This window comes from Dermacentor andersoni, chromosome 7 (genome assembly GCF_023375885.2).
Source record: "Dermacentor andersoni chromosome 7, qqDerAnde1_hic_scaffold, whole genome shotgun sequence".
NCBI lineage: Eukaryota > Metazoa > Arthropoda > Arachnida > Ixodida > Ixodidae > Dermacentor > Dermacentor andersoni.
Genome location: NC_092820.1, coordinates 52,688,069 through 52,707,699, shown reverse-complemented (window position 1 = coordinate 52,707,699; position 19,631 = coordinate 52,688,069). Strand labels below are relative to the sequence as shown.

The window sequence follows — 19,631 nt, the reverse complement described above, 5'->3', positions numbered from 1 at the left end:
AAGAACTTAACAGGGCTCCAGGTAAAAGACCCATTCAAAGTAAAAAACTCGGAAGGTGTCATTAGGTTTTTACAAGGAGAGGTGTATCGAGCGTGCACAGCGTTCAGCATCGACGACACAGATTTATACTATTCCCTTCCTAGAAATCAGCTGATCAGATCAATCAAAGATTGCATTATGGAAAACGACGAGTTAAAGTTTAGAAATGATAGTGGCGACCCGGTTGAGTCTTTTCTCGAACTGCTGGTTTTCTATTTAAATTCCACGTTCGTTATCTGGGATAATGAAATAATGATTCAGAAGCAGGGGGTCTGCATTGGCTCTCAGGTCGCACCCATCCTTAGCGAGATCTTTCTCGGCACTGTTGACCGGGCACTAGAGAGCATCTTGGCAGGAACTTTGATCAAGTGCTTCAGGTTTGTTGACGACTACCTGGTAGTTATCCGCTCCCAAAACAGTTCCAAAGTTATTGGATATATTCTCACCGCTTTTCATAACGAAGAAATTGGTCTCAGATTTACTCATGAACTGCCCAGTAATAATGAAATTCAATTTTTGGATTTGCAGTTAAGTTTAACAGCGCAACATATTTGTTTCCAATATAACCCCGGGACTGGCAGACCAATTCTAAACTACGCCTCGGCACACTCAAAACGTGTGAAAAGAGGAATTGCTATGACGTGTTTGGGTTCCGCACTTAGAAAGTCATGCCACCACCTCGCCAATCTGAGCTTTTCGCAACAACTCAATCGTCTAGAGAAGGCCGGTTTTCCTAAATCCATTATCGTGTCAATATATGAAGGGCTAGTGAAGAAAATAAAAAAAAGGAGAAGCACCCCAAAGACAGATCGAAAAAGTTAAAAAGTACGCAGTCATCCCTTATGTACATCAGATGGGGCATGGGTAAAGAACACAGCCATGAAATATGGCGTTCAATTAATCTTTTCAGCAAAAAACTCCTTAAACAAGATTTGAAATCTTGTCAATAAACTTAAACAGGCGTCCAAAGCTACATGCTGCGTCAAACACTCGGGACAGCTTGTGGCATTCTCAGTGGGAGTGGTGTACGACATTCCACTTTCGTGCGGCAAAATGTACTTTGGGCAGACGCGACGCTGCCTTAACATCCGCCTTAGGGAACACTAAGGTGCGATCAGGAATGAAAGGTTCTAATCTGGCCGCGCATCGTAAAGTTCGCTCACGCAAACCCATGTTGGAACAAACGGAAATATTGTATAAAAATATGCATCAAATTAACCGCGACATTTTAGAGGCCTACTTCATACATGTGAACTCAGGCGCATGCGTCAGCCAGACTTCTATCACTCTGCAGGATAAAGAAACTGATATTTTGAATGGCAAGATAGGCTAACACCCGTTACACGTGTTTACATTTTCTGTATGTTATAGTCCGTTGCTTGAAATAATAAACCAGTTGTTAGTCTGCGCTCGTGTTGTGTACTTCCTCTCGTACTTCGTCCGGGTTGCGATGCCCACCCATAGGAACATGTTCAATCACCAAGTCGCCCAGCTTGCCGTCTTAATTCATCGTTATCTACTTCCCTCCATCTGTAGCATCCTGCAAACCTATCGACGCGTGCACAGAACGTCTCTGGCGGTGCGTCTCAGACGCCCAAGTGAAAAAAGAATACCTCTATTTTCGAAAGGGGTGTAGAATAACCTTGACTCCTTAATGGTGCCGTCGACAGGAGTATAGGTTCTCAGTACAAAGCCAGCCAAACTAAAGACAAGCAAGACATCGCCTCGGGTGAAGCAGGAAGCTACAGCGGCAGTTGTCCGAGCTCTGTTTGACACCGTCTAGGGGTACCTTGTAACATGAAGCTGTGGCGACTGGACGCTGCAGACATGGCTGCCTTACTGGGAAGACTGTGAGGCAAGCCGGGCTTAACGCATTCCTCCAAAGATACCCACCAGTGGATAGTGCCAACAAACTTCACCAGTGATGGCTAAGGTGCTGACTACGCAAACAGGCTTGCGGGCGGAGTGAGTTCTTTGTTTTAATTTTCTCTCACTACTGTTTTTGTGTTCGAGTCAAAAGAATGTCGATGGGCGGGAGGGGAAGTTTTGGAGATAAGTGTGGCCAGGAGGGATGAGCTACATCGGTGGGGAGACAGGCGACCAAGACATGCAGGACGATCACAAGATCGCTCAGGAGCGCCGCCAGCACATCGAACTTATGCCAGAATTAGCCAACCTAAGGCGAGTTAGGGCTTTGCAGGAGCATCAGATAATTAAGGAAGAGCCGTCGTACCTAGAGGGTAGACCTCAGGCATTTGAGGGCAGAAATCGTTTCAGTTTCAGGATCATACGATGTTGGGATGGTGTAGGTAGCTCGCCTCCCTTCCGGAGCTGGAGCAGATGCCCACTGGAAAGAGCTGCGGTGCCTTCTGAGTGATTAAGCAGGACTCGGACGCTTCTACTGATGTGGTTGCAGAGTATAAGTTCGTGGTATTGCTTGGCGCGTACGAGACCGCATGAGAGCGAGGTGATGTTAGAGTCCGAGGTCTAGAGGTTTGATCAGTTCGACTCAACACAGGCCATTGAGGGTCATGGGGTGTCGGATTCTACTTTCAGGGCTGAGGAAAGCGTTCAGCGTGAGAATGCTTCTCTAAGGGATGAGCCTAAAGAGGATCATCCAAGACAGCGGCAGGGGCAGATGAGGTTCGCCTTTCGGGCCCAACGGGGGAACAGCCGTACGATGAGGGGCTGTGCGTTACTCTTTAGCGGATTGAGAGTGCATCCATCTAGACATGCCCTGACGCGAGGAACGCTGCGATCACGCAAGCTATGAGCCCTCTGGCGGGCCGTGGTGAAAAAGGCACCACGAGGACCAGCAGCGCGCTTGGGTGGCCCGGGTGGTTGCAGTCTCATATGCATCGCAGCAAGCTGCCGATTGACGACGGATAGCCTTTCTACAACTTTACGGAGGAAACACGAGCGGTCAGGGACAGATGTGGGCTACTAGAGTATTTGGGCGGTCGAGGTGCCTGAGGTGGTCTCGAACCGGGATTATTTGCCGCTATGCACAGCGCACCGCGAGCTCCTCCGCCAAAGGCAATAAGTGTGGTACTGTGCCGGTCATGGCCCCAGATTACTTTCTCTTTGTCGGTGTATGTATTTGACCCCGGGGACCAATAAGCGGCGACAGAACTGACTGCCACCTGTAATTCTCTATGTAAACCGGCAATGGAAGAGCAGTCACTTCAGATTTCACCTGGTCAATATAATAGGGTGTCGACAGATATAGTGTCATTGTTAGGCAGATTACGGCTCGAACGCAATCAGGGGCGAGTGGGGCCACTTCATTGTGTGTGAGGTGCAGAACGATGTACATGGGAAGATTAGGTGTCCTTACAGTGTGAGCTTTCGATCGTTATCTTTGTCCTACTTTAACATTGCCTACTTCCGTGTATAAACACGTGGCGCACAATATGTTGTGTGCGCTAAGAACGAATGACTTGAATGTTTGCCTCGGTTGTGTGCTTTGATCTACTACTGCAGGCGCCTACTCGTGTTCAATTGCAACGCGTTGTCAGGCGGAGCTGGTGTTGCCTCCCTCGTGTCGATGTCAGTGTTAGTGTTGCCGTACGAAAAAACCCAAGCTGCGCAGAGATAAAAATTCTTGTCGGGCTGCGGATTCGAGCCACCGACCTCCAGGTTGCACGACCACTAGCCAAATCTCTAGCCTACTCAGCCATTGCCCGTTCATCATTCGCGGCCTTTGAAGCGGCGCAAGGCGCGAGCCAATCGCAGGCGTCCCCTCCCTTTGGAGGAGGAGGGAAAGGGTGTGATCGCCTGTTTTCTGCCCTCGCGCCCGCCATTTCCTGCCAGTTGAGGTCTGTCAGTGAGATGGAGAGGCCGCGTATGGTTCGTTCTGCCGAAGAGCAGGCTTCGTTGAAGAAACGGCAGCGGGAAAGGGCCGCGCATCATGCGTTCGGCCGAAGAACAGGGGTTTTCAATGAACGCCGCCGGGAACTCGTTCGAGAAATGGTTCGTCGTCGACATGCCAGCCTCGCCATGAGGGAGCGCGAAGCCCAATTGTTATGAAAACGAAGAGTCGCAGATCCCGAGCTTCGCTTGCAGCCCTCTTCGCAGTAGTGGAAGGGCGGGCAATTTTTTTAAGGAATGTGGTTTTATTTTGTTTCCACGGTGTAGTAGTGTTGTAGAGACCGCATTTATGCGCGTCACTGCATTTGCTTGGGATGTTCGGTTGTCTTTCAAGTTTAGCCTTATCATATGCTACATGCTATTCATAATTGGGAGAGTGCTGTTGCATCAGCATAAGGGTTAGGTTGGGGTTAACTTCGTGGTTTTAACTAGGAATTTTGTTGTGTTCATAGAATACCGCACAATCGGCAGGTGAGCGTTATTCGTGCTGGCAGCGTGGGCTCCCCTATCTGCGTTATTGTTATACACTATTTTGCCTTGGCTTATATTTTTGGATTTTGACGTTCTGCATGGCATGTCGCGTATATGAAGTGTTGTGGCAGTGTTAGAGTTAAGAGTTTTTTTTTAGCCGGCTAGTGCAGGCAGTTCTTTTTTGATTACTTTCTACCACAGGTGTAGCACATGTCACATGCCCAAGAATGAGCTCGCCGTTATACTAGAATAATTACGACAGTGTTGCAGCTTTTTTTTTGTACTGTCACATTCTTGAAATATTACGTGTGTCATGTGTGCGATAGCGCCACGTGCTCTCAATAACGACAGCAAGTGAAGCTTCCATGTGGTCACACGACCCGACCGCGTTTGCTTATAAGGCTGGCATTTTTCTCTTCTGGCGGCTCTCATTTGTACTTCAGTTCTTGTCGGACGATGTAGCAATAAACTGTTTTGAGACTATTCTACGTTCGTCTCCAGACAACTTGCAGCCGGCGTTTTTTTGTTTTGGCTTCGACGACACTGTAGACAAGTCGCTGCCGGGACTTGAGTCTAGGCAACGTATCCTTTCTTGAATGTGCTGCCTGTTTAATATTGCTTTCTTGTGTCATTGTGTTGAGTTATGTGGCTTCGCTCGGGTACGATTGCTATGCGTTTGTGACCCTCCCCTTGTTGCGTTTTTTTCTATGTTGTTTTTACACACAGGAGCAAAACCATTCAAGTGAGGTAAACGAAGGAGGGTGTCGACGAATTGCAATGCTTGAACAGCCGGTAGTCCACTGGCACTAGGTGGCGATTGCTTGCAATAAGATTGGTGAATGATTTGTCGGTGGAGCATACAGGCGCTAGGTGGCAATTCGGCTATAAGCGTTTCCATCGCGGGATAGGAAATGTGGCCGCGTTGCGTCTACCAAGCGTTCTGGACTCAACTTGTAGTGCTATGCACCATCGGCTTTGCCAATAGAGGGTTGCCTTATGTGTTGCACTTCCACCTGCTATTTCCTTGTGTTATATTTTGTTAAAAGTTGTCAATAAAAATTGGCTTCAAGCTCTGTCTGCGTCTGCTTCCATCCATTTGAAGCCGCCAGCAAACCTACCGCTGCTATCATTCGCGGTAGTATTCTTCCCTTTCGGAGACCGTCTATGGCGGTGCGTCTCGGGTGCTGAAGTGGAGAAGTACATTTGCCCTCGAGAGGCAGGGAGTAGAACCTTGCATTCTTACTTCGGCAATAAACATTCAGTGACCAATTTGCTTCTGCGTCGTTCCTTTGTGTTTTGGGCTAGTTTTTTTCCTCCTGTGGACAGCCAACTAATTGAATATTTTGAGTTTTAGTTGCTGTAATCGTACTTTAATTTTTCGTAACACAAATTGTGCCATATAGCTGACAGCAAGCCACATAGCTAGAACCTGACGCTCAGACAATTCTGAAAATGGACTGTCTTCGAGAGGCCACAGTTACTCACATAACGCACATGAAAAATTGTTTTGGTGAATAACTGCATTCAGCATGCGGACAAAATACCCACAAGAAATTATTACGCGGTAGCTGGACGTTGATACACGCAATGATAGCTGCTTGCATATTGAACGATTGCGTCAAACTTACCAAAATATCAATTTTCCCGAAGTGCTCCGCAGTTCTTTTCACAATAGCGGTGATGTCGTCAGCCGAAGTAATGTCCCCTTGTATGACCAAAACCTGCACGTATATTTGTACAGCACATAGGTATAAAGTAAAACATATCTTATTCAAGCTAATGGCATAAAGCTCGCACCCTGGTAGCACCACGCCAGTAGCACAATGATCTCGAGCTATGAGATTGATTCTGCGTGGAACGAGCACGTTAGCAGCTGATGAAAACGAATCATTTGCAGCTTATTCAATTACGCAAGATTTTGAGCGTCTATATTGCAGATGCGTGGAACACGCATGGCAGTGGGTGCGGCACTGTAGCAGCATTATAACACAAAAATATCCATTGTGGGGTTCTATGTGCCAAGACCACGATCTGATTACGGGGCACGCCGTAGTGGGGGACTCCAGAAGTTTCTACAACCTGGCGCTCTTTAGCGCGCACCTAAATCTATGTACACATGAGTTTTCACATTTCGCCCCCGTCAAAATGAGGCCACCGTGAGCGGGATTTGACCTCGTTACCTCTGCTTAGCAACACAACACCATAGACGCCGTAGTGGGAGACTCCGGAAGTTTCTACAACCTGGCGCTCTTTAGGGCGTACCTAAATCTAGGTACACATGAGTTTTCACATTTCGCCCCCGTCGAAATGAGGCCCCCGTGAGCGGGATTTGACTTCGCGACCTCGTGCTTAGCAACACAACACCATAGACGCCGTAGTGGAAAACTCCGGAAGTTTCTACAACCTGGCGCTCTTTAGCGCGCACCTAAATCTATGTACACATGCGTTTTCACATTTCGCCCCCGTCGAAATGAGGCCACCCTGAGCGGGATTTGACCTCACGACCTCGTGCTTAGCAACACAACAACATAGCAAGTAAGAAACCCCGGCGGGTACACGATAGCAGAGACTGGAGGCCACTGGAGTTTTTCTCAAAGCGCCTCACACCTACTGAAGCTCGCTACAATACCTTCGGAAAGTAGATGTTGGCCATCTATTGCATTGCTGGCATTTCGGTTTTTTTTTTTCTTGAAGGCTGCCGCTTTTCCATTCTGACCAACCACAATCCGTTTACTTTAGTTTTCAAGAACAACAGGTCCTTGTACTCATCGCGGGACTTCGGCAACTTTTCTTTATCTCCAAATTTTCTACGAACATCCGCCTATCTCTGGGACCGAAAATCAGGCAGCTGACTCACTGTTGCGGATCGGTGCTGTGCCTGCTGGCCCTGTCAATTTACGACCTCTAGCCTTCACCCAGCAAAACGACCCCGAGCGGTTCCAGTTGCGGGAACATGGCTCGTCTCTCCAGCTGCGGAGGTGCCGCTTCCTTAGGCAAAACATTGGTCACACATCGCCGGCAGCTCCTGGACCGATTGTGGACCATCAGTTTTTACGGCGAATATTCACTTCAATGGGCCCCCCTTACCGGCTTCAGCTTCAACCGCTTCAACTGGCCAGGGATCAGCAAAGATGTTCGAAGCTGGGCTAGAAGCTGCCAAGGCTGTCAAGCCATGAAAGTGACCCGACACACACGTTCAGCACTGCCGCTGTTTCAACCACTAGGGAGCCATTTTGGTCATGTGCATTTAGAATAGGTTGGGCCTCTTCCGTCCTGCCAATGTTTCAGGTACCTCCTCACGTGTGTCGATGAATACTCAAGGTGGCCTTAACCGACGCCTCTACAGGACATCACGGTCGGAACAGTGGTAGACGGATGTGTTGCTACGTGGGTGTTGCGATATGGTTGGCCTTTGCGCATAATTATCAACTGACGCCGACAATTCCATAGCTCCTTGTTATGCCCAGCTAGCCTGCTTGGCACGCACCTTCAAAACAGCACAGCTTGCCACCCATAGAGCAATGGCATAGTCGAGTGTCTCCAACGACAACTGAAAGCGTCATTGAACGCCAAGCTCCCCAGACAGCCTAGGTGGAAAGGCTACCCCGAGTACTACTGGGGCTGCGAACAGCAATCAAGGATGACCTCGGAGTCAGCGCCGCTGAGATATTCTATGGATCAGCAATCCGCGTTCCAGGCCAGTTTTCCTGCACCTAGCGAGACACTGCGCCAGCAGCCGTGCAGCACTTAGGCTGCCTTCCTTGTTCGACAAGCTACGACCTGCACCCCCACATATCGTCCACAGGCAGCCTATTCTTAGATTCCCGACAATGGATGCAATCACGTGCGTCTTTTAACAGGGCGACTCTATCAAATCACCACTGACAGTTTCGTATGAAGGAGTCTCCTTCCTTTAATGTGGTTCCGCGTTCAGAGAAACATTAAAAACTGACGTGCGCGACAAAGAAGAGACGGCATCGTGAGCCTGCTTGAAACCAGCCTATCATGAACAGTAAGTCTTCATTCCTTCCGCCATTCTAGGAAGGCAGTCCTGGTAGCGACTGTCCGTCATTGTGCGACTTGCCTCGACGTGGGTGTCATTGCCCCCCGCACTGTCTTGGAATTGCGTTGGCTGCCCGACAGGTACGCCGCGACTGCTACGCTGCATACCTGCTTTTACTTTTGAATAAAGCCAGTCGACTGTCCGCTCTCAAGCTGCCAAAACGTATATTCCCTGCTTACGCCGACCCGAGCTCCGAACAACGAGGTCGTCTCTCGATCCCTTTTGGCGACTTCAATTTGCCGATAAGCAGTCTTGAGATGCTTTGGCGAAACATACTGTGCATTGCAGAGTGGGTCTAATGAGTCGTCGATCCGTGGGAGAATGTTTACATCCTTCTCCGTTATTTGCTAAAACACCGATAATAGACGCAGAAGCGTAGCATTCCATCGTTGTTCACTGAGACCACAGGAGACGCCCGCGGACTTTTTGAGGGTTGGATGACGTCGTCGCACAGTATTCCGCAATTTGTCTTATATCTTCTCGTTAATATGTCGGCACTCGGTAAGGACTCTAAAGGAGTGCTCGAGTGGATCATCGATTCTTATGCGCTGCTTGGCAACTGGCTTTTGGTGATTCTTCGATGCCGTACAACATCAGTCTCTATTGTTCGAGAATACTTTGAAGCTGTTTTTGCTTACTCAAAGGTAGGCTTGGATTTACGCCGAAGACTCGTTCCGAAACTATAGTCGTCAAGCTAGATGCAGCAGAATCCGAGAAGGAAAATACATTTTTCTACAATTTCCTCGATGAATGCATTCGTCGTACCCTTGTTGCGTGCTTGAACTCCTGGCTGAAGTTGCTCAGCACCACTTTCCCCCTTTTCCTCCGTGGAGCCGAGCGGTCTCTCTTTAGACGCAAATTTCTGGATCTATCAGTAGACGTTGTTGACCCTCGATGATGCCTTCTACTTTTGCGGGTGTTTTGGTACCGACGGAAATGACAATGAGGGACCGGGGCAGCATGCTCACTTGATTTTCGAGCCCACTCAAGGCGTGATAACCACATGAGCTCACCGGCGGATGCACGTAATCTTCAGATAGGGTTACCGACGTCGACATCAGGTCGATGACTGCAGCGTGTTTGTTCACGAAACCCATGCCGAGAATTAGGTGGCGTGAGTGCTGTTGCGGGATAGCGAAGGCGGCAGGGGAGTTTCGGTCATGAACGCTAATTCTTGCCGTGTAGTTTCCAGTCCGTGTTATTGGGTTTCCTCGAGCTGCGCGAATTTTAAAGCCTTCCCATAGTGTTTTAACTTTCCTCCACTGACAATAAGTGAGTTCATTCATGACGGAGTAGTCGGATCCTGTGTTCACTAAGGCGGTGACTGCGCGGCCGTCGAGAAACACGTCGATCTCGATGTTTTTTGTCTTGTGTTGCAGTTTGGTCTTGGCATCGCTTCAAGGCTGTGTCTTGTTGCCCTGTCGCAAGAACTTTGCGTCCTCAGGTCTTTTGTGCCGCCTTATTTTTTGGTTTTAGGTTTCTTGGCGATTGCGGTTTGTCCTTGCTGCGTCGTCGAGCTAGATCTCGAAGCGTGGTCGTTGAAGGCGAAGGATCTTCAGCATTTAAACGTAGAGTAGCAGTACCTCCATCAGTTGCTGCTTTCAGTTTATTGGATATGGGCTTGCGGACCAACCACGTGCTAGTCCAGTGTACGGTCGGCACTGCGGTGACAGGTAGACACCTGATGACTGTGAAGGGCAGTGTCGTCGAGGGCTACACTGAGGGACGGCGAGGTACTCAATGATATCATGAGGGCGTGGATATTCCTGTGGGCGCGGAGCACTGACGGCGAACCCTCGTTTTACCAGTTCGCGGTATGGGCACCGGTGGTAGACGTGGCTGGCTTCTCCGTAGTGATATCACAGGGGACGGATGTCGGGGCGCGCCGAACGTCGCTCTTCCTTGGAATGCTGCGCTGGACGATGGATCGGGGTGCTGGCGGCCGCGGCGGGGGACAACAAAACTTCTGTGGCGTGGGGAAGACGGCTTAACGGCGGGTGATGGCGGCATAGCTTATTGCTTCGGATTGCGGATGAGGTGGTTTAAGCACTCGCAGTGATTGCTCGAGCTCTTCGCGGATGATGTCAGAGAATGAATTGAGCTCGGGCTGAGTCGCGGGGAGCAATTTTTGCCGTTCTTCGTGCACAACTTGTCTTATTGTCCCCTGTCAGTCTCAAACTTGTGTAGAGTCTGGCATTGAGCGCCCATTTATTTGCCTGGTGCATCAGTCTAACGTTCTCTTAATTGTCGCTTATTGTGACAACAATTCTGGTATTTTTTTCGAAGGGCGGAGCATCAGCCCGGCGAAGAGTTCTTTTTTACGCCACGTATGAGAAGGCGTACTTTATTTTTATTTTCAGGAATTTCCTCGTCGGCGTGACGGAAAATTTTTCGTGAGCACCGCGACGTTCTCGTTCGGGATCTGCACTGGGGCTTGTAGTAGAAGTTCTGCCCTTTTTTTCTGACGACACTTGTCAATATCTTCAGGAACTCGCTGTAGAACAGGTGCCATGTAATTAACGAGGATTTTCGATTTTCGAACCAAGCCGTGGTGGAGTCTCCCAGTGAAAACTAGACATGACGCAAGTTCTCTTCATAGTTCCACTTGTAGTAGGCTCTCATACTCTCTAATGTCTCGAGTAAGGTCTCCGGTTCTTCAGATAAAGCTCCTCGGAATGTAGCTGGCTGCCTGGGATGCTGAAGCACTACCATTGATGACAACGCTGATGTTATCGTTGCCGCAGCTGACTTGGTATGATTGTTCTGCTTTGCTCTGATAGAAGACCATGTGCCTGGGGCAAGATTTATAGTCTGCGGCTTGCTAGATGATCCGGAGCGACGCTTATGTTGTCTTAGGGTTTCGGGCGTGGATCGCGGCTTTGAGGGGGCGTCCGGTATATGAATGCAAAAGTACATCCACCAGTAGTCACGTAGTAGCGACAGAGACGAACACAGCAGCAACACTGCACACAACCTAACTTTTTGTTGGATTAACCTGTGCATGCAAAAGCAAGTTACACTCAAAGCACAACGATAGTGGTGAACATAGTCGGCAATCGTCGAAATCTGATAGCCGCATGCCCAGCGGGTCAAGCGCATCGGCTTTTATACATGAGCCAGAAATTTATACATGAGCCAATCTTCCAGAAATTACTACAAAACTTGCATCGGGCAGACAACCAAAGTTGACAACGCAGACAACGATTAGCACCAACGATAACATTCAAGAAACATCCGTTACATTCAGGTGCGTCTTGCGTTGAGCGATAAGGTTTAGTATTTGTTACCTGGTTAAAAGCTCATCGAAAGAAAGATAAACAAGTAGACTTGTCGATATATATATATATATATATATATATATATATATATATATATATATATATATATATATATATATATATATATATATATATATACATTTATATATATGTGGTAAATTAAAAGTATACAACTTGACTATAAATTTGAACTGGATTGACGATCTGAAGCACGTCTTCATTCCGTAGCAGAGTAATGAAATCCCACTGGCCGATGCTCAATACTTGCACGTTTCACGCTGATTAATATAAATCAGCCCGTTCCCCAATAGAATGCTATATGTTTTTCCACCGAGAAAAGACGCATTTCACCGGAGCTGCCATGACGCATTCCTCTCACTTCCGGGCAGGGTGTGTGGCTCAGCTGTTTTCAGCTCTTTTTGAGGAGCTCTGTGATACGTTATTCGAATTAAGGAGGTTGTAAAAACTTCTGGAGTGGGAGTCCCTACAGTCACCTACAGTAGCAAGCGAAGCCACGACGGCCATATTGCTAGTGGCAAAACAGGCCGCATCCCCAGCACAGGCGGCCGCGGAATGCGCGCTGTGTTCGGTTGCACCTGGAAACCCGCGATAAAAACTTCATAAGAAACTTTCTTAGGGTTCATATCAGTTCACAACTGGGTGTTGCAGTCGAAAAAAAGTTTCTGCATCCAGCTCTTGCCGCAGGATTTCAGAAAAGCAAACTGTGGCACACCTGGCCAATCGTAATTCCTCGCTCTAATAAATGGTGAGCCCTCTCACGATAGATGTGGCTCAGTAATATTCAACATTGTCTACCCGCTTATTGCTCAGAAACATTTTCACCCGTCATTTCTAAACACATGAGACATTTTCCACCCGCAACTTTTGACAATACGGTCCGACAACCACCTTCATTTATAGATTGTTAAAAATTAATCTAGCGCACTTTTCTTCATTTATAGGGGTGTTTTATTTCTAGTAAATGCTATCATATGCCTGTCGACATGTGGAGACACTGCATTTCGTATTTTTCGTCTGCTCCGGGTAGTTCCTAAAAATGCTAACACGGCAATGGATACCCTATTTTATTTCCAATATCTTATTCGGAGATCATAAAAATTGATCATAAAAACAAGTTTTCTAAATATTGGCAGCGCAACTCATTCAATAACTATCCTTAAATTATTCTTTATATACTGAACTCAGAGGTTCTATCACCGAAATTCACTGTGGACATTCTCCTATAATTTATATATGTCGCAAGAAATTCATGCCGCTCATTCATCGCTTCGTGGACATTTGTTATAGGAACACGCGTACTGCAGTGGCCCAGTTGAAGGTGTTTGGACTACATGAAATTATCACTCGCCAATGCCACACATTCGTAGGAACAGCAGAAATAAAAAAATCAGAGACACTTCAGCCTTCAAAAAAGCTCATTTGCTTCACTACAAGCTCAGGTTGCAACTGAGGCTCAGTGACAATGGATTTCTAAATAATACAAGCCTCAAAAGCAGTGTTACCGCTTTCCACAATGCGCTAGGTTACATTTCTGAGTGATGTGACATATCCAAAGCAATACATTGCCCTCTGAAGTCTTGAAATTGGTGGAGAGCGCAGTCGCTATTGCCTTTAACCTACAATACTACACAATATTTTGGTGGTCGAGTTGTTACGTATTTGTGAATAAACAAGAAGCCTTGGAGATATGCAAACCCGTACACAAGAAAAGAACTGGAAATGATCAGCTGAATGAGATGTGCATTGGCAGCCTCTCTATTTTTTGTTCCTCACGAGCGCTAGTATTTCTTGCACATGCGTCTTACTCATTGTCCTATTGCAAACATAGGCATTGCGCAATAAGTGCAAACAAAATAGGAAAGATCATGGAAAACGCACATAGCGAGTTACAACCCGAACCAGCAGCGTTGCATGATAACTTAGTAAGGTCCGGGCGTGAGCTAGTTGAGCGATACCTTCATGGAGTGTCAGCGCTGGAAAACAAGAACGAGATAACAGAAGCCGGACTGCCTACTGCCAACAAATCGTATAATTGTGTAGGAGGAAACTCCACCGCGTCGCGCTTCAATGGCACCGCCACTACGGCAGAGCGGAAGGTAAGGATACTAGATACGCAAGCGCTCTAAACGCAGACAAAGATTGTGGTGCGATAGTGGACATGGCTGACGCGCGCAGAATTTTTGGGCCAAGATCTGATATTTTTTGTTTCGTTTATTCTTACCCCTATCATTTTTTAAACAGTAGACTAAAAACCTCTGCCTCGCACCCTTGTGCCTAGGAACTTTTTTTGGTTCCATCGGCGCCAAGGGTAGTTGAAGGGCGCGTTACAGATCCCGGAATCCACCACCTGGAGTCCACAGAGGCATGTCCCATTGCGCTTGGACCTTTTCTGCACAATCTCCATGACCGGCTCACATATTGTGACGCGCAACAAAAATGCATGGAGCCCTAGCCATAAACAGCTTCGCTCCAAAAGGTACCAACTCAGAGAGAGGTATGTTAAAGCGTGACCTTAGCCAGCCGTCGCTCATCATAGCACACAAGTAGCCTCGCAGCAGTGCCGCGAACTCATTTTTGTAGTATGGTAAATGTCCTTTCTTTGTACAGAAAGAAAATACTACACTGTTCAGGTTACATTGCAAACGGTCGCTACTGTAGGATACAGCACGCTTCTTAACCACATGGACTTCGAGGACGTAAAGTGTAAAAAAAAGAATCGGCGATGGGTGAAGTCAAAACAAAATACACTATACAGAGGGGTGATTCAATGCCAGTGTAGGCAAGAAGCAAGCTGGAGACAAGTCAGTGGAGGAATAAGGCATAGGTTATAGGAATAGCAGGGGATAGTTATTAGTGGAGTTTGCAGAACGGAATAATTTGCGGATAATGAATACCTTCTTCCGCAAGCGGGATAACCGAAAGTGGACGCGCAGGAGCCCGAATAGCAAGACGAGAAATGAAATGGACCTCATACTCTGCGCGAACCCTGGCATCATAGAAGATGTGGACGTGCTCGGCAAGGTGCACAGCAGTGACCATCGGATGGTAAGATCTCGAATTAGCCTAGACTTAAGGAGCGAAGGCAACAAAATCCCAATAAAGAAAGGCGTCAGGCAGGGAGATACGATCTCTCCAATGCTATTCACAGCGTGTTTACAGGAGGTATTCAGAGACCTGGATTGGGAAGAATTGGGGATAAAAGTTAATGGAGAATACCTTAGTAACTTGCGTATCGCTGATGATATTGCCTTGCTTAGTAACTCAGGAGACCAACTGCAATGTATGCTCACTGACCTGGAGAGGTAAAGCCGAAGGGTGGGTCTAAAAATTAATCTGCAGAAAACTAAAGTAATGTTTAACAGTCGCGGAAGAGAACAGCAATTTATAATAGGTAGCGAGGCACTGGAAGTGGTAAGGGAATACATCTACTTAGGGCAGGTAGTGACGGCGGACCCGCATCATGAGACGGAAATAATCAGAAGAATAAGAATGGGCTGGGGTGCGTTTGGCAGGCATTCTCAAATCATGAACAGCAGGTTGCCATTATCCCTCAAGAGAAAAGTGTATAATAGCTGTGTCTTACCAGTATTCACCTACGGGGCATAAACGTGGAGGCTTACGAAAAGGGTTCTACTCAAATTGAGGACGACACAACGAGCTATGGAAAGAAGAATGAAAGGTGTAACGTTAAGGGATAAGAAAAGAGCAGATTGGGTGACGGAGCAAACGTGACTTAATGACATCTTAGTTGAAATTAAGAAAAGGAAATGGGCATGTGCAGGACATGTAATGAGGAGGGAAGATAACCGATGGTCATTAATGGTTACGGACTGGATTCCAAGGGAAGGGAAGCGTAGTAGGGGGCGGCAGAAAGTTAGGTGGGCGGATGAGATTAAGACGTTTGCAGGGACGACATGGCCACAATTAGTACATGACCGGGGTTGTTGGAGAAGTATGGGAGAGGCCTTTGCCCTGCAGTGGGCGTAACCAGGCTGATGATGATGAGGAGCGAATGGAAGAAACTGGTACATAAAGAGCCGATCAATGAGTTAGCGGTGACAGGAAAAATAGTGGAATTCCGGATCAAGCTAGAGAACACGTATTCGGGATCAGGTCAGGAAGAGGACTTTAGTGTTAAAGCAATGAACGACAATCTTATGGGCATCATTAGAGATTGTGCAATAGAATTCGGTGGTAACTTCGTTCGACAGGATACTGGTAAGCTATCGTAAGAAACAAGATATCTGATTAAGAAACGCCAATGTATAAAAGCCTCTAACCATACAGAAAGAATAGAACTGGCCAAACTTTTCAAGTTAATCAACACCCGTGAGATAGCTGACATAAGAAAGTACAATATGAATATAATTGAGCATGCTCTCAGAAACAGAGCAAACCTAAAAGCAGTGAAGAAGTAACTGGCAATAGGCAAGAACCAGATGTATGCGTTAAGAGACAAAGCCGGCAATATCATTATATATATGAATAAAATTATGCTAGTGGCTGAGGAGTTCTATAGAAATTCATACTGTACCAGTGGCACCCACGATGATAATGGAAGAGGAAATAGTCTAGAGGAATTCGACAACCCAAAGGCAACGCCGGAAGAAGTAAAGAAAGCCCTGAGAGCTATGCAAAGGGGGAAGAGAGCTGGGGAGGATCAGGTTACAGCAGCTTTGTTGAAGGATGGTGGGCAGATTGTTGTAGACAAACTGGCCGCCATGTACACTCAATGCCTCATGACCTCGAGCATACCGGAATCTTGGAAGAACGCCAACATAATCTTAATCTATAAGATAGGGGACGGCAAGGACTTGAAAATTATAGACCGATCACCTTACTGTCCATTGCTTAAAAAGTATTTACTAATGTATACGCAAATAATATCACGAACACCTTAGACTTCAGTCAACCGAACGACCAGGCAGGATTTCGCAAAGGCTACTAGATATTCACACTATGAATCAGGTGATAGAGAAATGTGCGCACTATAACCAACCCTTATATGTAGCTTTCAGTGATTACGAGAGAGCGTTTGATTCAGACCAAACATCAGCAGTCATGCAGGCATTACGGAATCAGGGTGTAGACGAGCCGTATGTAAAAATACTGAAAGATATCTATAGCAGCTCCACGCCCACCGTAGTGCTCCATAAACAAAGCGACAAAATCGCAATAAAGAAAGGCGTCAGGCAGGGAGATACGATCTCTCCAATGCTATTCACAGCGTGTTTACGGAGGTATTCAGAGACCTGGAGTGGGAATAATTGGGGGTAAAAGTTGATGGAGAATACCTTAGTAACTTGCGATTCGCTGATGATATTGACTTGCTTAGTAACTCAGGGGACCAGTTGCAATGCATGCTCACTGACCTGGAGAGGCAAAACAGAAGTGTGGGTCTAAAAATTAATCTGCAGAAAACTAAAGTAATGTTTAACAGTCGCGGAAGAGAACAGCAATTTATAATAGGTAGCGAGGCACTGGAAGTGGTAAGGGAATACATCTACTTAGGGCAGGTAGTGACGGCGGACCCGGATCATGAGACGGAAATAATCAGAAGAATAAGAATGGGCTGGGGTGCGTTTGGCAGGCATTCTCAAATCATGAACAGCAGGTTGCCATTATCCCTCAAGAGAAAAGTGTATAACAGCTGTGTCTTATCAGTACTCACCTGCAGGGCCGAAACCTGGAGGCTTACGAAAAAGGTTCTACTTAAATTTAGGACGACGCAACGAGCTATGGAAAAAAGAATGATGAGTGTAACGTTAAGGGATAAGAAAAGAGCAGATTGGGTGAGGGAACAAACGCGAGGTAATGATGTCTTAGTTGAAATCAAGAAAAAGAAATGGGCATGGGGAGGGCATGTAATGAAGAGGGAAGATGACCGGTGGACATTAAGGTGACCGACTGGATTCCAAGAAAAAGATGGCGCAGCAAGAGGCGGCAGAAAGTTAGGCGGACAGATGAGATTAAGAAGCTTGCAGGGACATCACCACAATTAGCACATGACCGGGGTAGTTGGAGAAGTTGCGAGATGCCTTTTCCCTGCAGTGGACGTACCCAGGCAGCTGATACATATATATGCATATAGCAGCAGCCCGGATACGCCCGCTGCAGGGAAAAAGCATCTCCCAATATATATATATATATATATATATATATATATATATATATATATATATATATATATATATATATATATATATATATATATATATATATATATATATATTGACACGTGTACTTATCTTTATCGGGCGACCATGTTTCGCCGCTTAACAACTGTAATCGCACAGCGACGGACGCGCCTGCATGTATCCGACGTTTCTGGAAAGTTATCGATGCTTCTACCCGGCTGTCTGTTGTCGCCGAACCTTGTATTATCTGATTTCATCGCGTAACGCGAATGGTGTAGAACTTTGTGGAAGGCACGCGGGTCCAAACGATTAGTCTGGAACATTCGACGACTGCTCTATAAAAGCCGACGCGCTTGACCCGCTGATCAAATTTTCGACGATCGCCGACTGTGGTCGCCGCTCTCGTTGTGCTTTAAGTGTAGCCTGCTTTGTGGGCACAGGTTCGCCCAATAAAAGCTAGTTTTGCCTTTCATCGTATTGCTACTGTGTTCTTTGCCGTCACGACCACGTGACATCTGGTGGAGGTGCTTTTGGTCCATGTACCGGACGCCCCCGACAAGCAGTGATCCAAGCCCGGACCGTAAAGAGAGCACCAACGTAGTCACGGACCATCGAGTAAGCCGTCGTCTACAAGAGCTGGCCCCGGAACACGGACTTCTACCTGAGAAGACCAAGAAGATCGTGGCCAAGACAACCCCAATGGCTGCCCCAGCGACCCCCGTTGTCCTGCAACAACCTCGGGACCCACCGACCTTCCATGAAGCAGCAATTGAAGACCCGGAATCCTGGCTGGAGACGTACGAGCGAATCGCGACTTTCAACAACTGGGACTCCGACGACAAGTTGCGGCATGTATACTTCTCCCTAGAAGGCGCCGCCAGAACGTGGTTCGAGAACAGGGAGTCGACATTGACAACATGGGACCTGTTCTGTACTGGCTTCCTGCGCACCTTTACAAGCGTAGTGCGCAAGGAAACGGCCGAAGCTATGCTGGACGCCCGAGTGCAGCTACCTAATGAGAACGTCGCCATATTCACAGAAGAAATGAACCGCCTGTTCCGCCACGCCGACCCGGATATGCCCGGAGAGAAGAAAGTCCGCCTTCTCATGCGTGGCGTGAAGGAAGAACTTTTCGGCGCAATGATACGAAGTCCACCGAAGACCGTAGAAGAGTTTCTTCACGAGGCCACCAGCATCGAGAAGACACTCGAAATCCGGAACCGGCAATTCAACCGCCGCACGAACTCTACCAACTACACAGGAATTCAGTCACTGGCCACCAACGACCTGCGCGAGGCTATCCGAGCGGTCGTGCGGGAGGAACTACAAAAGCTGTTCCCGTCACCGCAGCCTCAAGAGGCTTCGATTGCCAACGCCGTCCGTGAGGAGCTCCAACAACAACTTGGAGTAGCCCCTGTATCGCCCCAGCCTGAGCCGCAAGCGATGACCTACGCCGCCGTCGCACGCTGTCAAGGTCCCCCTACGCGACCGCGCCAGGGCCCTGTCACGCCGCAGTTCCGTCGTCCGCCGCCGCCAGCGCCAGCACGACCACCCGTCGCCCAGCGCACCTACGCGAGGAAGACGGACATTTGGCGCGCTCCTGACCACCGCACGCTCTGCTACCACTGCGGTGAAGCAGGGCACATCTACCGCCAATGCCCATACCGGGAGATGGGAATCCGATGGTTCGCCGTTAACGCGCCGCGACCACAGATTGGCGAACGACCTCGCGATATCGCCGATTACCTCGCC

The 19,631-nt window shown here is 47.7% G+C and overlaps 1 protein-coding gene across 1 annotated transcript in view; it reads right to left on the bottom strand.

Annotated features, from left to right (window-relative positions):
- Nucleotides 1-19,631, bottom strand: part of LOC126534449 (3-oxoacyl-[acyl-carrier-protein] reductase FabG-like) — a 123,819-nt gene that overhangs the window by 77,448 nt on the left and 26,740 nt on the right. The window contains exon 3 of the mRNA XM_072289197.1: nucleotides 6,009-6,101. Coding sequence (XP_072145298.1) covers nucleotides 6,009-6,101 — 93 coding nt within the window. The remainder of the gene's footprint in view (nucleotides 1-6,008; nucleotides 6,102-19,631) is intronic.